The 15,557-nt window shown below is 44.1% G+C and overlaps 1 protein-coding gene across 3 annotated transcripts in view; it reads right to left on the bottom strand.

Moving 5' to 3' along the window:
• The window catches only part of MIER1 (MIER1 transcriptional regulator), a 41,755-nt gene that overhangs the window by 11,828 nt on the left and 14,370 nt on the right, over positions 1-15,557 (bottom strand). For all 3 annotated transcript variants that reach the window (XM_071436947.1, XM_071436948.1, XM_071436946.1), the window contains 6 exons: positions 14,574-14,719; positions 8,288-8,455; positions 4,276-4,408; positions 2,703-2,767; positions 2,312-2,384; positions 564-715 (listed from right to left, as the gene is read on the bottom strand). In XM_071436947.1, coding sequence (XP_071293048.1) covers positions 564-715; positions 2,312-2,384; positions 2,703-2,767; positions 4,276-4,408; positions 8,288-8,455; positions 14,574-14,672 — 690 coding nt within the window. In that variant the 5' untranslated portion in view covers positions 14,673-14,719. The remainder of the gene's footprint in view (positions 1-563; positions 716-2,311; positions 2,385-2,702; positions 2,768-4,275; positions 4,409-8,287; positions 8,456-14,573; positions 14,720-15,557) is intronic.

Genomic DNA, 15,557 nt, shown 5'->3' with positions numbered 1-15,557 from the left:
ACCCTGACAGCTCCTCCGATTAAAAATGAACCCTTGGAATCAGCACGGTGGAACTGAGATGTATTTGCTGTGTCTACAATTCCAAATCCCTACTTACAGAACCAAGAAAATGCCCAAGCACAGCACTGCAACTTTTTCATCCACTACACACATTTGGAAAATTGATGGAGGGGTTTTTTTTGAAGCTTTTTCATCCACTTACACACATTTGGAAAATTGATGGAGGGTTTTTTTTTGGGTATGAAGAAAAATAATTAAGTGTTCATTCATAGAGAATTTCATCATTGAAAAATTCTGTACCTGAGAGAATTAATTCATACAGATTTAAATATATATATATATATGTAAAATATTCTATTTATTTTCTATGATATATTTATTTTACATAAAGCAACATTAAGCCCAAGTTACAGTTTAATATTCTCTGAGAGGTAAAATCTTCATCGATTTCTATTTCCAGAAGGAACAATAAAACTTCAAACCCAATTTTACCTCTAGGGAGTAAAGTGAAATAAAAAGATGATTAATTCTAGAAGATAAACTGCATATTTATTTTTTTATACCTGCTCATTGTCTTTAATGTGGGAGCCCTCAGGAATTGCATCCAGGCCCTTCTCCTCTCCCGTGCGCCTCGAGGCTTCGTTGAGGAACTCTATGACTTTATCCTCTGGTAAAAAGTCAGGATTCCAGAGCAGCTGGTCATCATTTTCATACACTGGACAAAGCCCAGGGAGAGCACAAGAAAATGACATCATTTGAATACAATGAAATAATTATAAAGGTAATTATTGCCTCTGATTGACCTTGGGAGATCACGGGGGCACCATTAATGTGGGAATCAGTAAAACCTCACGGATGCAGAGATCCAAATGACCTGGGTTTTGGACTTTGCCTTCAAATCCTGGCATGATCTGGGTTCTGGATTATAGAACTCATCCTGCAACTCCAGAATTTTAATCTGCACCTTTTCCAGAGCTTTCACAGGAGTTTGGCAGCAGGGAAGCCACAGTAAACTGAATTTAATGGAGAAATGTGGGCCAAGTGAGATATCCCCTGATTATTTTGGAAGAGTTTTATTGTGGAAGAGCCAAGCTTTGGACTGCAGCAAAATAAAGTGAAATTCTGGCTATTAAAGTAGGAAAATATCCAGACCTTGTCTGTGGGCTCCAACAACCTGAGGAAGAGCAGCAAGGAAGGAATTTGAGCCCTGATTCCAAGAGGAAAGCTCGGGAAAGCACAGGGAGGGAGGGAGGTGTGGGGAAGCTCAGAGATCAATCTCTACTTGGAAAAAGTCATTTATGATGGAAATAAATATAAATAAACCCCCAAAGGTGGTAAAGAAATCATGAAATGGCTTGCAAAGAAAGCAGCTTCACTTCACCCAGGACACACTTTGGGAACAGCTCCCAGGAGTTTCCTGGTTTTTGTTCCAGAGGTTCCCACTCTGCTGAAGTTTGGCTGCTCATTCAAGAAAAATGAAGAGTTCTAGGAACCCTCAGAGAATCCTGGAATGGTTTGGGTTGAAAGGGACCTTAAAACCATCCAATTCCATGGATTCCCCTGGGAGGAGGGAGCTCCACTGTCCCAGGGAGCTCCAAGCCCTGTCCAGCCTGGCCTGGGATCCCAGGGACTCAGGGGAATCCAAACCTCCCTGGGCAATGAGAGAACTGAGCCCAAACTTGGGTTCCGGGAGGGCTCCAGGCTTTGTGGTGGTTATTTAGGAGTTAAATTCTGCAAAGAAATCCATTCTCATTGACCTGCAGTGTGAGCAAATCCTTAGCAATGGGCTGAATGAGCAGGAAAATTTCCTTTTTCTGCTCCCAGCTGGGTTTAAACTGGATCTGCCTTTCCTGACAGCATCCAGCAAAAGCCTCTGCTTGGGATGAGGGGAAAAATTGATGGGAAAAAAAAATCCACAAGAGCAGAACTTCTTCTTCCTGATTGAAGAGGTACAAAATGTGAAAAGCAAAGCTGCTGGTACCATTTTGCCCTCTTGACAGTGATAATCCAGGTCCAGCAGTGCAATTTCTCCATTAGCTGTTTCATCTCACATAAAAGAAATCCATAAGTGAAGAGCTTGCAGCTTGTGTGGATCACTAAACCAGAATCCAAGGGTCCAAGAGGCACCAGGCCAAGAATGAAATCCTCCTTTTCCTCTTCCTCCAGCTCTGCTGAAGCACAGGATGAGCTCGAATTTGATGATGGTGGCTCTAATTGTCACTCATTTATTAAGACACATGACATCAATCCAGTCTTTTCATTCTCCTAATCAGACATGGATCCCAAGCAGCAATAAATGGTCAAATCTCACCTTTTTCATTCTCTTTGTATTTGCAGGTGCCAGCTGGAATTTCAGCTTGGAACATAGAGCCCACCATGATTTCCTGATTGGAAGAAAAAGAAGAAGTGAAGCCCCCCTGAGATTTTTTTGTTAGCAAACAGGAGCATAACCACATCTTTTTTCTTTCCCTCTTGAAACTTTCTTTGTTTAAAATCTAAACCCACAATTAACAGGTTCAAAATGGAAGGCAGCTATGTGGAAATGGATTTTTGACTGCTTGGGGAGGATTTAAAGACTTCTCATTACCAAAACTCTTCTATTTATGGGGAAAATCTGCAGAGGATTTAGGTGCTCCACAGAGCTCAGAGTTACCCAGTAACAGATGAATTAATTATTCATGAAATGTGGGCTGAATATTTACCTTTTTCCAGTCTTCTGAGGGAATATAATCTTCATCTTCTTCAGATTCCTCCTCTATTTCACTATCTGCAAGGAATTTCACAGACATCTGAGGCCAGAGGAGCAGGGCAGGCAGAGCCCAGCAGCCCCAGCCCTGCTCCCTCCTTATCTCAGGGACACTTTTGGGGACAACACTCGTGGCTCAGCAGTGACAAGATTAAAAAATGACCCACCCAGATCTGGATTAAGATACAAGCCAGGCTCTGAGAAATTAAGACATAAATAAAAACACCCCTAAATTTTGTTACTAAATTCACATTTCTTTTCCCTTGGCTTTGAAGGATCCCATCCAAGTTTATTCTAAATTTGTGGGAATATTTTTGTGGGTTTCAAGCCCTTTTCCATCAGCTCCTGGCTTAGTTGCTGCTGTTCTTTTCCAGGGAATTTCAGGTAGATCTCAGCAGAAGAAATCTGGGAGTGTTTCCTCCTGGGATTTAGGAGCCTGGGATGCCCAGCAGCACTTCCAGGAGATTATTTGGGCTAAGGACTGGCAGGGATGTTAAGCTCTTTATGGTATAGGCCAGCTGCCTTTCCCAAGGTGCTGGTTTCTGTACAGGATGGGATACAGCAGCATTGAAATCATCTATACATTAAATGACATTTTATAGACAGCTGAAAGCCGTAGAAACCTCCAAACCTAATGCAATACACTTGAATTAAGTTAATTCTGTGCTTAAAAATAGGAATTTATTGAAGATATTTGCAATCTTCTGCCCAGCTACACACTTGGCAATTGTTCATTTAAATGGAAAGGTTCCTTGGCAATTTTGGATTTAAATAAACCACAAATTAATAATTGCATTTCTAACTAATAATTATCCAGTGTAAGGTATGGTGAGGAACCTTTTATTTGTTCAAACACAGAGCAGGAGGAATTCAAAGAGCAGCAGCCATTTTTATTGAAGAAAGATAAAATATCTGCTGTCCCAAGCAGCCCAAAAGGGTCAGATCCCATCAGGGGAGATTCCAAGGAAATCAGAGTTCAGGGGATGCAAAATCCATTTGTAAACAAAATAAGAATGGAAATGATCAGCTCAGTGCTGGCAATAGAATCAAAACTGGAATTCTTGAAGCAAATTTTCTTCTTTGTGACCTCCCCCTTCCACTGTTTCAGGGTTAACAATTCTTGCCTTTCCCAGATTTTACTGCTTTTCTGTTTCTGAGGAAATCTGTGTTTTATTTGAAGGAAGTTTCAGTTGATTCTTCCCTTCAGGTGGACTCCGAGCTCCTTTGGATGAGGACAGAGCCCAGGCTTTGGCAAATAACCACAGCACATCAATTAATTTTAACCTGTAAAATGTCAAATTTCAATTTCAATTATCCAATTTCCCCAAACCTCCTCCTTTCTTGTAAAATCAGAGATTATTTCCTGTCCTTCCACAGAGCCAGCAGAGCAGCTCCAGCCCTCAGCTGAAACCAGAACTTTCCTCCTTTGTTTTGAGCATGATTCTCATGAAATCTCAATATTTTCAGGGCTCAAAATGCATTTCTGGCACAGGATACTGGGATTTTGGGGCTGATTCAACTGGACTTACTGGTATCAAAATATTTACAGCGCCGAGGGCGAATGATTTCCTGGGGGTCTTGGGAAGCCACAGATGGGGCTGGGTCATCATTGGAGGACTGGGTCTCATCTTCCTGCCCTGAGGAGTCCTTGATGGTCTCCTCCTGCCACAAAAGCAAAGAAAAATCAATGAGGGGAAAAATCAGCAGCACCTCACTTATCTCTGGCAGTGAAAAATCCGATTTTGAAGCAGATTTTTAAATATTCTTGCCAGGATTGTCAATAGATTAATCCCAAATCTGCTTTATTTGTGGCATGTCCAGGCTGAGCCACCACAAATGTAACTTCTTATGGTGTGAACACATTTTGAGGTTGTTTTTTAAGTAGATAAAACTTAAATCTTTGCTTTTTTTAATTCATGAGGTTTTTATTGAATTTAGTTTCAATGAAATTTTAATTTGATCTCCAAAACCCTTTCTTGTGAATTTGCAATAAAAAGGGGAGGGATTTAGATGGAAATGGTACCTGCCATGAAAATCCATGTGAATTGAGTGGTTCAACCCCACAGGAACAGCAGGGTTGGCTCAGTACATTGAGCCAAGACCAAAAATAGAAATAAATTCCTTTATTAATAACATTTTAATGTGTGAACATACTCTGAGGTTGTTTTTAAGGAGATCAATGCCAGACTGTAACAAATCAGAAATATGGACCCAAAGGAAACCTGAATCTTTGCTTCTTTGCTTTTTTTAATCCTCATGGTTTTTATTGAATTTCATTTCAATGAAATTTTACTTTTGGTCTTTGAAATCCTTTCTCATGAATTTTCAATAAAAAGGGGAGGGATTTAGATGGAAATGGTACCTGCCATAAAAATCCATGTGAATTGAGTGGTTCAACCCCACAGGAACAGCAGGGTTGGCTCAGTACATTGAGCCAAGACCAAAAATAGAAATAAATTCCTTAATTAATAACATTTTAATGTGTGAACATACTCTGAGGTTGTTTTTAAGGAGATCAATGCCAGACTGTAACAAATCAGAAATATGGACCCAAAGGAAACCTGAATCTTTGCTTCTTTGCTTTTTTTAATCCTCATGGTTTTTATTGAATTTCATTTCAATGAAATTTTACTTTGGTCTTTGAAATCCTTTCTCATGAATTTGCAATAAAAAGGGGAGGGACTTAGATGGAAATGGTACCTGCCATAAAAATCCATGTGAATTGAGTGGTTCAACCCCACAGGAACAGCAGGGTTGGCTCAGTACATTGAGCCAAAAATCAGAATAAATTCCTTTATTTGCAGACAAACCACCACAACTACAGGAATTATTACAAGCAGAGAAAATGAAAATGATAAATATCTTTTTCCTGGATTTCTGTGCTCCCAAGCCTGCTGTTGTACATTTGGTGCTCTGTGCTGGGCACACGGGGCTGTGCACTCCAGCAGAGCCCTGTCACATGTGCAGCTCAGAGCAGATTAAAAATAGCAACCAGGGAGTGCAGGGAGGGAAATGGGCTGGGAGAGCTGGAGCAGGAGAGCAGGAGAGCTCCCTGATCCCACAGCGCTCCACCCCCACAGCCTGCAGCACCCTGAGCTCACAGCCTGCACAGCCCAGGGAGCCAAAGCCAGCTGGGATCACTGCTCCCAGGGCTGGGATGGGCTGGGATGGACTGGGATGGGCTGGGGGGGCTGATCCCAGGGCTGGGATGGACTGGGGGGGCTGTTCCCAGGCCTGGGATGGGATGGGATGGACTGGGATGGACTGGGAGGGGCTGCTCCCAGGGCTGGGATGGGCTGGGATGGGCTGGGATGGACTGGGGGGGCTGATCCCAGGGCTGGGATGGGCTGGGATGGACTGGGATGGGCTGGGGGGACTGATCCCAGGGCTGGGATGGGCTGGGATGGACTGGGGGGGCTGTTCCCAGGCCTGGGATGGGATGGGATGGACTGGGATGGACTGGGGGGGCTGATCCCAGGGCTGGGATGGGCTGGGATGGACTGGGGGGGCTGTTCCCAGGCCTGGGATGGGATGGGATGGGATGGGATGGGATGGGATGGACTGGGGGGGCTGATCCCAGGCCTGGGATGGGATGGGATGGACTGGGATGGACTGGGGGGGCTGTTCCCAGGGCTGGGCTAGGCTGAACTGGGATGGAATGGGCGCTGCTCCAGGGCTGGGATGGACTGGGCTGGGCTGGGATGAGATGTGAGAGGCCTGATCCCAGGGCTGGGCTGGGCTGAACTGGTATGAACTGGGATGGGATTGGGGATGCCTGCTCCCAGTGCAGGGCTGGGATGTGCTGGGCTGAACTGACATGAACTGGCATGGACTGGGAGGGCCTGATCCCAGTGCTGGGCTGAACAGGGATAGGATGGGATGGGCTGAACTGGTGTGAACTGGGCTGGGAGTTGGGGGTCCTTGCTCCCAGTTCAGGGCTGAACTGGTGTGAACTGGGCTGGGAGTGGGGGGTCCTTGCTCCCAGTTCAGGGCTGAACTGGTGTGAACTGGGCTGGGAGTGGGGGGTCCTTGCTCCCAGTTCAGGGCTGAACTGGTGTGAACTGGGCTGGGAGTGGGGAATCCTTGCTCCCAGTGCAGGGCTGGGATGTGCTGGGCTGAACTGGGCCAGTGCTGCTGAGGGCAGAGGTGCCAGCCCTGCACTGTCCCTGTGGAGTGGCCCGGCAGGGGACAGGACAGGGGTGGCTCCTGTGGGGGACACAGGGACAGCAGAGGCAGGCCCTTCCTTTCATCAGCTGCTGAGAGCCCTGAGGACAGCCAGGATGGCATTTGTGCCAGCAGGGGACTGAGCAGTGAGGTCCCAGCAGCAAGTGACACTGCAGGAGCAGCACCAAGCTCAAGCAAATGAACATTTGGGCCTTAGTTGGATTCTGCACAGGATTACTGAGGTTGGAAAAGCCCTCCAGGACCACCCAGCCCAAGCTGGGATCCACCCACACCCTGTCACCAGCCCAGAGCACCGAGTGCCACATCCAGGGGTTCCCTGGACACTCCAGGACACTCCAGCCCCTTGCAAAGCCTGACCACCCAATTTCCAAGAGGAAATTCTCCTGAGAGAATTTTCCCTGAAAGAATTCTCCCTGCAGCCTCCATGTTACATAAGTTTCTCCCCCTCCCCTGAACCTTTCCTGATCCAATCCCACTCTGGATCTTCCTTTTGAACTGTTCAACTCCCACAAAGAACAATCCTCTCCAGCACCTGTCAAGGCAGCTTGACAATCCCAGGAACTTCAGCTCCTGACTCAGATGTACCATTCCTCATCCCTGGGTGCCATTCCAGGGAATCTCAAATAGGTGAAGGTACCAAAAGCAAAGCATGGATCTCTTTTAAAGCCACACTAGGAAATGAAACCTCCTCCTAGGCCTCAGCTTTTGTGTTACTGACAATCCAAAGGGTTTAGATCTTAATGGAATTCAGGATGCAGCAGCTGTGCCCATGACAGGACTCTACATTCTAAGTAGAAAAATCTCTTTTTTAAAATCAGAAAAATATTTGAAGAGAACACAGAAAAGGAGTTTGAAAATGCTAAGCTCAAAACTAAACATTTGGCAAAGATACTAGAAGCATTAGGTTGAGTTAATTCAAGTACAACCAGGCTGGAAAAACACAATTTAAAAGGCTCAAGCTGGAAAACTTGCAGGATTTCCAAGACCCAGAGCCACATTTAATCCAGCACTTTGTGCAGTTTCAATAATCAGCTTTTCTACTCCAAGTAAGTTCAGCTGTATTCCTAAAGGTGTCTGCAGGCATTTAAAATGTCAGTGCTGAGGTTCTGAAGGACAATTCCCATCCCTCACATGATGCTGCATCCAGGGATTTCAATTGCCTCTGTTTGGGATGAGAGAGATGGAATTAAGAGCAATTAAGAGAAATACAGATGAGTAATTAAGAGTAAACCTTATTAGTAAAGCAAGGTTTATGAAATCAACTCTATTACAAATTAGCTCTGCCACAACCCAGGACACTGAGTAGTGTGCGTATGCAAATCACAAATTTACATATGCAAATGAGCACTAGTTTACCTTGTTTTCCCCACTGCAGCCGCTGTTGTCATCGTTATCGACATCATCATCATCTTCTCCCTCCTCCTCCTCCTCTTCTTCCTCCTCCTCCTCCTCCTCCTCCTGCAGGGGCACGGTGCCATCGTAGCCATAGCGGCTCAGCAGCTCCTGGATGGGCATGTCACTCTCCTGGGAAACCCCAACAAAAACCGGGAATTATCTGGGATATCCCACAGGAATTGCTCCTGGGAAACCCCAACAGAAACTGGGATTCACTGGGATATCCCACAGGAATTGCTCCTGGGAAACCCCAGCAAAATCTGGGAATTATCTGGGATATCCCACAGGAATTGCTCCTGGGAAACCCCAGCAAAATCTGGGAATTATCTGGGATATCCCACAGCAATTGCTCCTGGGAAACCCCAACAGAAACTGGGATTAACTGGGATATCCCACAGGAATTGCTCCTGGGAAACCCCAACAAAAACTGGGATTAACTGGAATATCCCACAGGAATTGCTCCTGGGAAACCCCAACAAAAACTGGGATTAACTGGGATATCCCACAGGAATTCCTCCTGGGCAACCCCAACAAAAACTGGGAATTATCTGGGATATCCCACAGGAATTGCTCCTGGGAAACCCCAACAAAAACTGGGATTAACTGGGATATCCCACAGGAATTGCTCCTGGGAAACCCCAACAAAAACTGGGATTAACTGGAATATCCCACAGCAATTGCTCCTGGGAAACCCCAGCAAAATCTGGGAATTATCTGGGATATCCCACAGCAATTGCTCCTGGGAAACCCCAGCAAAATCTGGGAATTATCTGGGATATCCCACAGCAATTGCTCCTGGGAAACCCCAACAGAAACTGGGAATTATCTGGGATATCCCACAGGAATTGCTCCTGGGAAACCCCAACAAAAACTGGGAATTATCTGGGATATCCCACAGGAATTGCTCCTGGGAAATCCCAACAGAAACTGGGAATTATCTGGGATATCCCACAGGAATTGCTCCTGGGAAACCCCAACAAAAACTGGGAATTATCTGGGATATCCCACAGGAATTGCTCCTGGGAAACCCCAACAGAAACTGGGAATTATCTGGGATATCCCACAGGAATTGCTCCTGGGAAACCCCAACAAAAACTGGGATTCACTGGAATATCCCACAGGAATTGCTCCTGGGCAAACCCCAACAAAAACTGGGATTATCTGGAATATCCCACAGCAATTGCTCCTGGGCAACCCCAACAGAAACTGAGAATTATCTGGGATATCCCACAGGAATTGCTCCATGGCACCATGGTTCTCACCACAGCACAGGGACCAGGGCACCCACACCAAGAATGGCCTCTATGGACTGGCAAAACTGGAAGCTTGGGCTCTTAAGGAAAATGTGTTTTGTTTTTTTTTTCTGCAGGACAATTTCTTTCCCAATCCTTGACTTATTTCCAGCAGAACTCCCACCAGAACAGGATCTCCTGGATGGGCAAGTTGCTTTCCTGGGCAAAAAACCTGGGAATTACCAGGGATATTTCCACAGGAATTGCTCTGCAGCATCAAGGTTCTTACTAAACCACAGGGATCAGGGCACCCACACCAGGAATGGCCATCCCAAAAGGGATGGACTGGCAAAATTGGAAATTTGGGCTCCTGAGAAGAATGTGTGGGGTTTTTGTGCAGGATAATTTATGTCCCAGTCCTTGATTTATTTCTAGCATGGACCAAAGAGGATCTCCTGGATGAGCATGTCACTTTCCTGGGCAAATAAAAAAAACCCAGGGATTTAATAGGAATAATTCCACAGGAATTCTTCCACAGCATCAAGGTGAGCACTTCCCCACAATCCACAGGGATCAGGGCACCCACACCAAGAATGGCCATCCCAAAAGGGGATGAACTGGCAAAATTGGAAGTTTGGGCTCCTAAGGAAAATGTGGAGTTTTTATTTTTTTGCTGGATAATTTATTTCCCAGTCCTTGATTTATTTGCAGAAGATCTTCCACCCCAACAGGAACTCCAAGGGGCCATCAAGCTCATTAACAGGGTTTGGTTTTATCAAACACCTTGAGCACCCAGAGCAATATTGGAATATTTATTGGAATATTGTAGATATTGGAATATTTACTGGTGTTCCCTGCACTGCCCAAAAGCAGCTGGAAATTGTGGTTTTTAGTACAACTTGGTGGGAAACTGGGTGAGATGTGTGTCAGCAGCAATTCCTGAGTGACTCCCAGAGCTCAGCTCAATCCCAACACCTGGCTGGAACATGGAATTCCACCTTTTAGGGGAAGTTGTGCTCCAGGGACAATTCCACAGAGTCCCACAGTTCTGGAATATTAAACTCCACCCAAAATGCTCCTTTCAGTGTCCCTGGACTCTCATTTCTCAGAGAGTTTGGATGGGGTGTGGATCCCTGATACCCAGGGAAGGACAGCAGGAATTTTTATTTCTCATTTATTTGAAGTTGCTTGGTTCCAAACCCATTTCCAGCTGGAAACAAATCTGCTAAAACCTTAAAAAATTGTATTTAAAAATCATGAAAAAGCTGGTCCACTCTGAGGAGACATTTCAATTTGTACTGTCAGTTCTCAGATTAATTCAAGTAGAACAAAGGCTCCTAAACTCTGACCTTTATTAATAAAAATTACTAATACATACTATTAATAAATACTTTTAATTAAATTTTGTTCATAAATAGTATTAGTAAAAATTGCTGGCTCTGCTAATTAATTCCTTTATTCCTTTTAATCCTCAGTGTCCAGCCTCTCTCCCTAAGTGAGATTTTTCAGAGCAGAAATTCTCAGGGATCATTTAAAAATTCTATCTCAAAGCATCAAATCCTTTGTTTATTATTTGCAGTTGTGTGCTTGCTCTAAATAGTTTTTTCCTAGTATCTAATGCACATGTTGGCTGATAATCAGATATTTTTAGTTATTGGCTGACCTTAGACTTCCTATCCTAAGGGCCTGCACTGATCTAATTTCTGGAAACATCCCAATAATCCCAATGACAAAAGTTGTGCTCTATAAAAACAAGAGTGATAGGGCTTATCAGCACTTCTTATCTGTGATTATTTTATTATTATATTTTATTTTATTTTATTTATTTCAAAGAACTAAGCCATTCTGCCTCTTGTTCCCCTATTCTCTGGTTAAGCTTTACACCCAGCCATACAATTAAATGGTTTTTGGTCCCCACGGTGTCATTGATGGGGAATAAATATTTTACTGACACAGACAACATGAAAGGCCTGTGCTCTTAATTAAACCTGGCAGCAGAGCCAGCAGAAAAATCATCCTGAAATCATCCAAATGTTCTGCAGGAAATTTTGGAAAGGAAGATCCTGTCTTTAAGCACTCCCATCCCACAGAGCTGAGAATTAAAAATGAAAAATTGGAATTTGGAGGTATTTGGGAATTATGGAACAGGAATATCACTGACCCTGTGTTACCCAGCTAAGGGAGTTTGTATTTATAATATTTTTCTCAGCTTAAGCCTCTTAACTTCAAATAGTCCTTTGCAATTCCAAGAGCTCCAGGGGCCAGCAACTCTCCAAGAGAAAACAAAAATTGGGATTTCTTCATCGATTCAGGGTATTGCAAAATGGAAAAGGTGAAAAAAATGAATATATTTATTTATTATTTACCCACAGCTAGAGGTAACACTGGATATGAGGGGATAAACTGAAGGGCTGTAATGTGGTGAGAGAGTTACATGAAATATGAAGGGAAAAAAGCCAATTTTCAATCTAAACCCCACATGAGAGACATGTGGAGCTCCACTCCTCATTTAATCTACATGAAACACATTTAGATTCACCAGCTATTTATTTATCTTTATGTTTTCCATTTAGTATCAACCTGGAAATTAGCAGATTAAAAAAAAAGATAATTTCCACTGGAAATATAGATTAAATGGAGCAAATTAATTTCAAGTCCTATTGGCAGAGTCACTTAAGCTAAATAGGATTTGAACATCAAATATTCATCTGTGAATCATTAATGATCTGTTCTGGAGGTCAACGAGGCCACAGACAGGATCTAAATTACTTTGCATTTATAATGAACCCACTTGGTAATTTAAGAATATTATTCCTGCCTGAGAAATAATTGAAGACAATACAGAAGTGACAGCAGAACCAGGAAGAAATTAGCATTTACACTGGAAATATTGATTAAATGCACTAAATTAATTTAAAGTGCTAAATTAAAGTGCTCCACTAGTTGATATCTGTATCAAAATGTACAAGAAATGTGAATTATGAGGATTTTTGTTTTAAAATAAGAACCTACAAGCACCACTCAGGTGCAGTTGGAATACACAAGCTTAGTCAGATGATATAATAATTTATATTAGTTCCAAAATTCACATCCTATAGATGCAAAAAGCCACTAACCAAGCACATTATAAATATTTATGTACCATTTTCCCCCCCAGTTTCTTGGTAGATTTATTCAGCCTTTTCCCCCCTCTTTATTTTTTTTTTTTTTAATTCCTGCACATTTTGTGGGTGTGGTTTGGATCTGTTCCAGATTGCAAGGCAGAATGTGCTCTATTACCACCTGTATGGCAGCTGTCCTTTGTCAAGTGGGCAGATTGCCTTATCTCTCTTTGAGTGATCACAGCCACTCCTCCCTCTGGGGAGACACCTGCTGATAACAGCTATGGAATGTCCCTGCATGGCTGATAAGAACTGCAGCATCCCACTGGGAGATGTGAGCCCAGAGGGAGGAGCCAAGCATTCCTGCCTGGATATAATCTGAGATTCTGGAACAGCAGCCAAGCATTCCTACCTGGATATAATCTGGAGATTCTGGAACACCAGCCAAGCATTCCTACCTGGATATAATCTGGAGATTCTGGAACACCAGCCAAGCATTCCTGCCTGGATATAATCTGGAGATTCTGGAACACCAGCCAAGCATTCCTGCCTGGATATAATCTGAGATTCTGGAACAGCAGCCAAGCATTCCTGCCTGGATAGAATCTGGAGATTCTGGAACACCAGCCAAGCATTCCTCCCCAGATATAATCAGGAGATTCTGGAACACCAGCCAAGCATTCCTGCCTGGATAGAATCTGAGATTCTGGAACACCAGCCAAGCATTCCTGCCTGGATAGAATCTGAGATTCTGGAACACCAGCCAAGCATTCCTACCTGGGTAGAATCTGAGATTCTGGATCACCAGCCAAGCATTCCTGCCTGGATAGAATCTGAGATTCTGGAACACCAGCCAAGCATTCCTCCCCAGATATAATCTGAGATTCTGGATCACCAGCCAAGCATTCCTGCCTGGATAGAATCTGAGATTCTGGATCACCAGCCAAGCATTCCTGCCTGGATATAATCTGGAGATTCTGGAACACCAGCCAAGCATTCCTGCCTGGATATAATCTGGAGATTCTGGAACACCAGCCAAGCATTCCTACCTGGATATAATCTGGAGATTCTGGAACACCAGCCAAGCATTCCTACCTGGATATAATCTGGATCCTGGAACACCAGCCAAGCATTCCTACCTGGATATAATCTGGAGATTCTGGAACACCAGCCAAGCATTCCTACTCGGATATAATCTGGAGATTCTGGAACACCAGCCAAGCATTCCTGGTTGGATAGAATCTGGAGATTCTGGAACACCAGCCAAGCATTCCTACCTGGATATAATCTGGAGATTCTGGAACACCAGCCAAGCATTCCTACCTGGATATAATCTGGAGATTCCGGAACACCAGCCAAGCATTCCTACCTGGATAGAATCTGGAGATTCTGGAACACCAGCCAAGCATTCCTACCCAGATATAATCTGAGATTCTGGATCACCAGCCAAGCATTCCTACCCAGATATAATCTGGAGATTCTGGAACACCAGCACAGCTTCTGCACTGGATTTCCCAGAGGAACAGCAGCTGCCTTTTCCCCTGGATCTTCAGAGGAAGAGACTGCACCTTCCTCCAGGATCCCTGCTCCCTCCTGACACTGCAGGAGGGCTGAGCCACAATTCCAATGGTTCTGCTGCCAGCACCCTGACCCACAGGGTGTCAGGTTGTGTTCTGACTCTGGCTGTGTTGTTTTGGTTTACTGCATTGTTTATTTTATCCTTTTATTTCCTTCCCTATTAAAGGACTGTTATTTCCTGCTCCCATGCTTTTGCCTGCGAGTCCCTAAATTTAAAATTTACAGCAGTTCTGAGGGGAGGGGAGGGTTCACATTCTCCACTTCAGGGGAGGCTCCTGCCTGCCCTAGCAGACTCCTGGCTTTCCAAACCCAGGCAGGCTCCTGGAGGTCACCTACCCTGTTAAGATCCTCGATTTCAGACCTGAAGTTTGTCTCCCCTTCCATCATCTCCTCCTCCTCTAGTGTGCGCTCGTCGTCGAAGTCGTGCACCAGCATGTCAGCCGAGGGGTCGAACTCATGGTCATCGGAGGCTGCCGATCCCCCTGGGGGAACATCCCAGCCACAGCTCAATCCCAGCAGCCTGGAACTCTGCTGGCCTTCAGCTGTGGCTGGAGGGGAGGCTTGAAGCAGAGTTGGGAGCAAAAATTCCAGTGATGGTCCCTGGCTCCTCTGTCCCTGCCTGGCTGCCCAGGGAAATTGCCCTTGTGGGGAAATCCTGGCAGGAAGCACCAGGAATCTCCTGTACAGCAGGTCTGGAGAATTCTGTTTGGGAGCATTTCACCCTTAAATAATCACAAACCTGCCTCCATCGAGCTCTACAGAGAGTCAAAAACTCACAACTACAAACTAACTCACAACTAAAAACTTACAACTAAAAACTAACTCACAACTAAAAACTAACAACTAAAAACTACCTCACAACTACAAACTAACTCACAACTAAAAACTCACAACTAAAAACTACCTCACAACTACAAACTAACTCACAACTAAAAACTCACAACTAAAAACTACCTCACAACTAAAAACTACCTCAAAACTAAAAACTAACTCACAACTAAAAACTCACAACTACAAACTACCAACTAAAAACTACCTCACAACTAAAAACTACCTCACAACTAAAAACTACCTCACAACTAAAAACTCACAGATAAAACAAAAAAACTCACAAGTAAAAACAAATAAAAACTCAACAAATAAAAACTCAAAAACTAACTCGCAATCAAAAACTAACTCACAAATAAAAACTTACAGATAAAAAAACCTCACAAACAAAACCTCAGCAAGTAAAACAAAAAAACCCTCACAAAACTGCCCCTTAATCCCAGCCCTGCTGATATTTTCCCCCTTTTCTCCTGATTTTTAATCCCAACTCTG

Source organism: Agelaius tricolor, unplaced genomic scaffold (assembly GCF_023055355.1).
Source record: "Agelaius tricolor isolate 1412-34295 unplaced genomic scaffold, bAgeTri1.0.p SCAF_11, whole genome shotgun sequence".
Taxonomy (NCBI): domain Eukaryota; kingdom Metazoa; phylum Chordata; class Aves; order Passeriformes; family Icteridae; genus Agelaius; species Agelaius tricolor.
The sequence above is the reverse complement of the archived record's forward strand: the minus strand, read 5'-3'. Positions and strand labels throughout refer to the sequence as shown.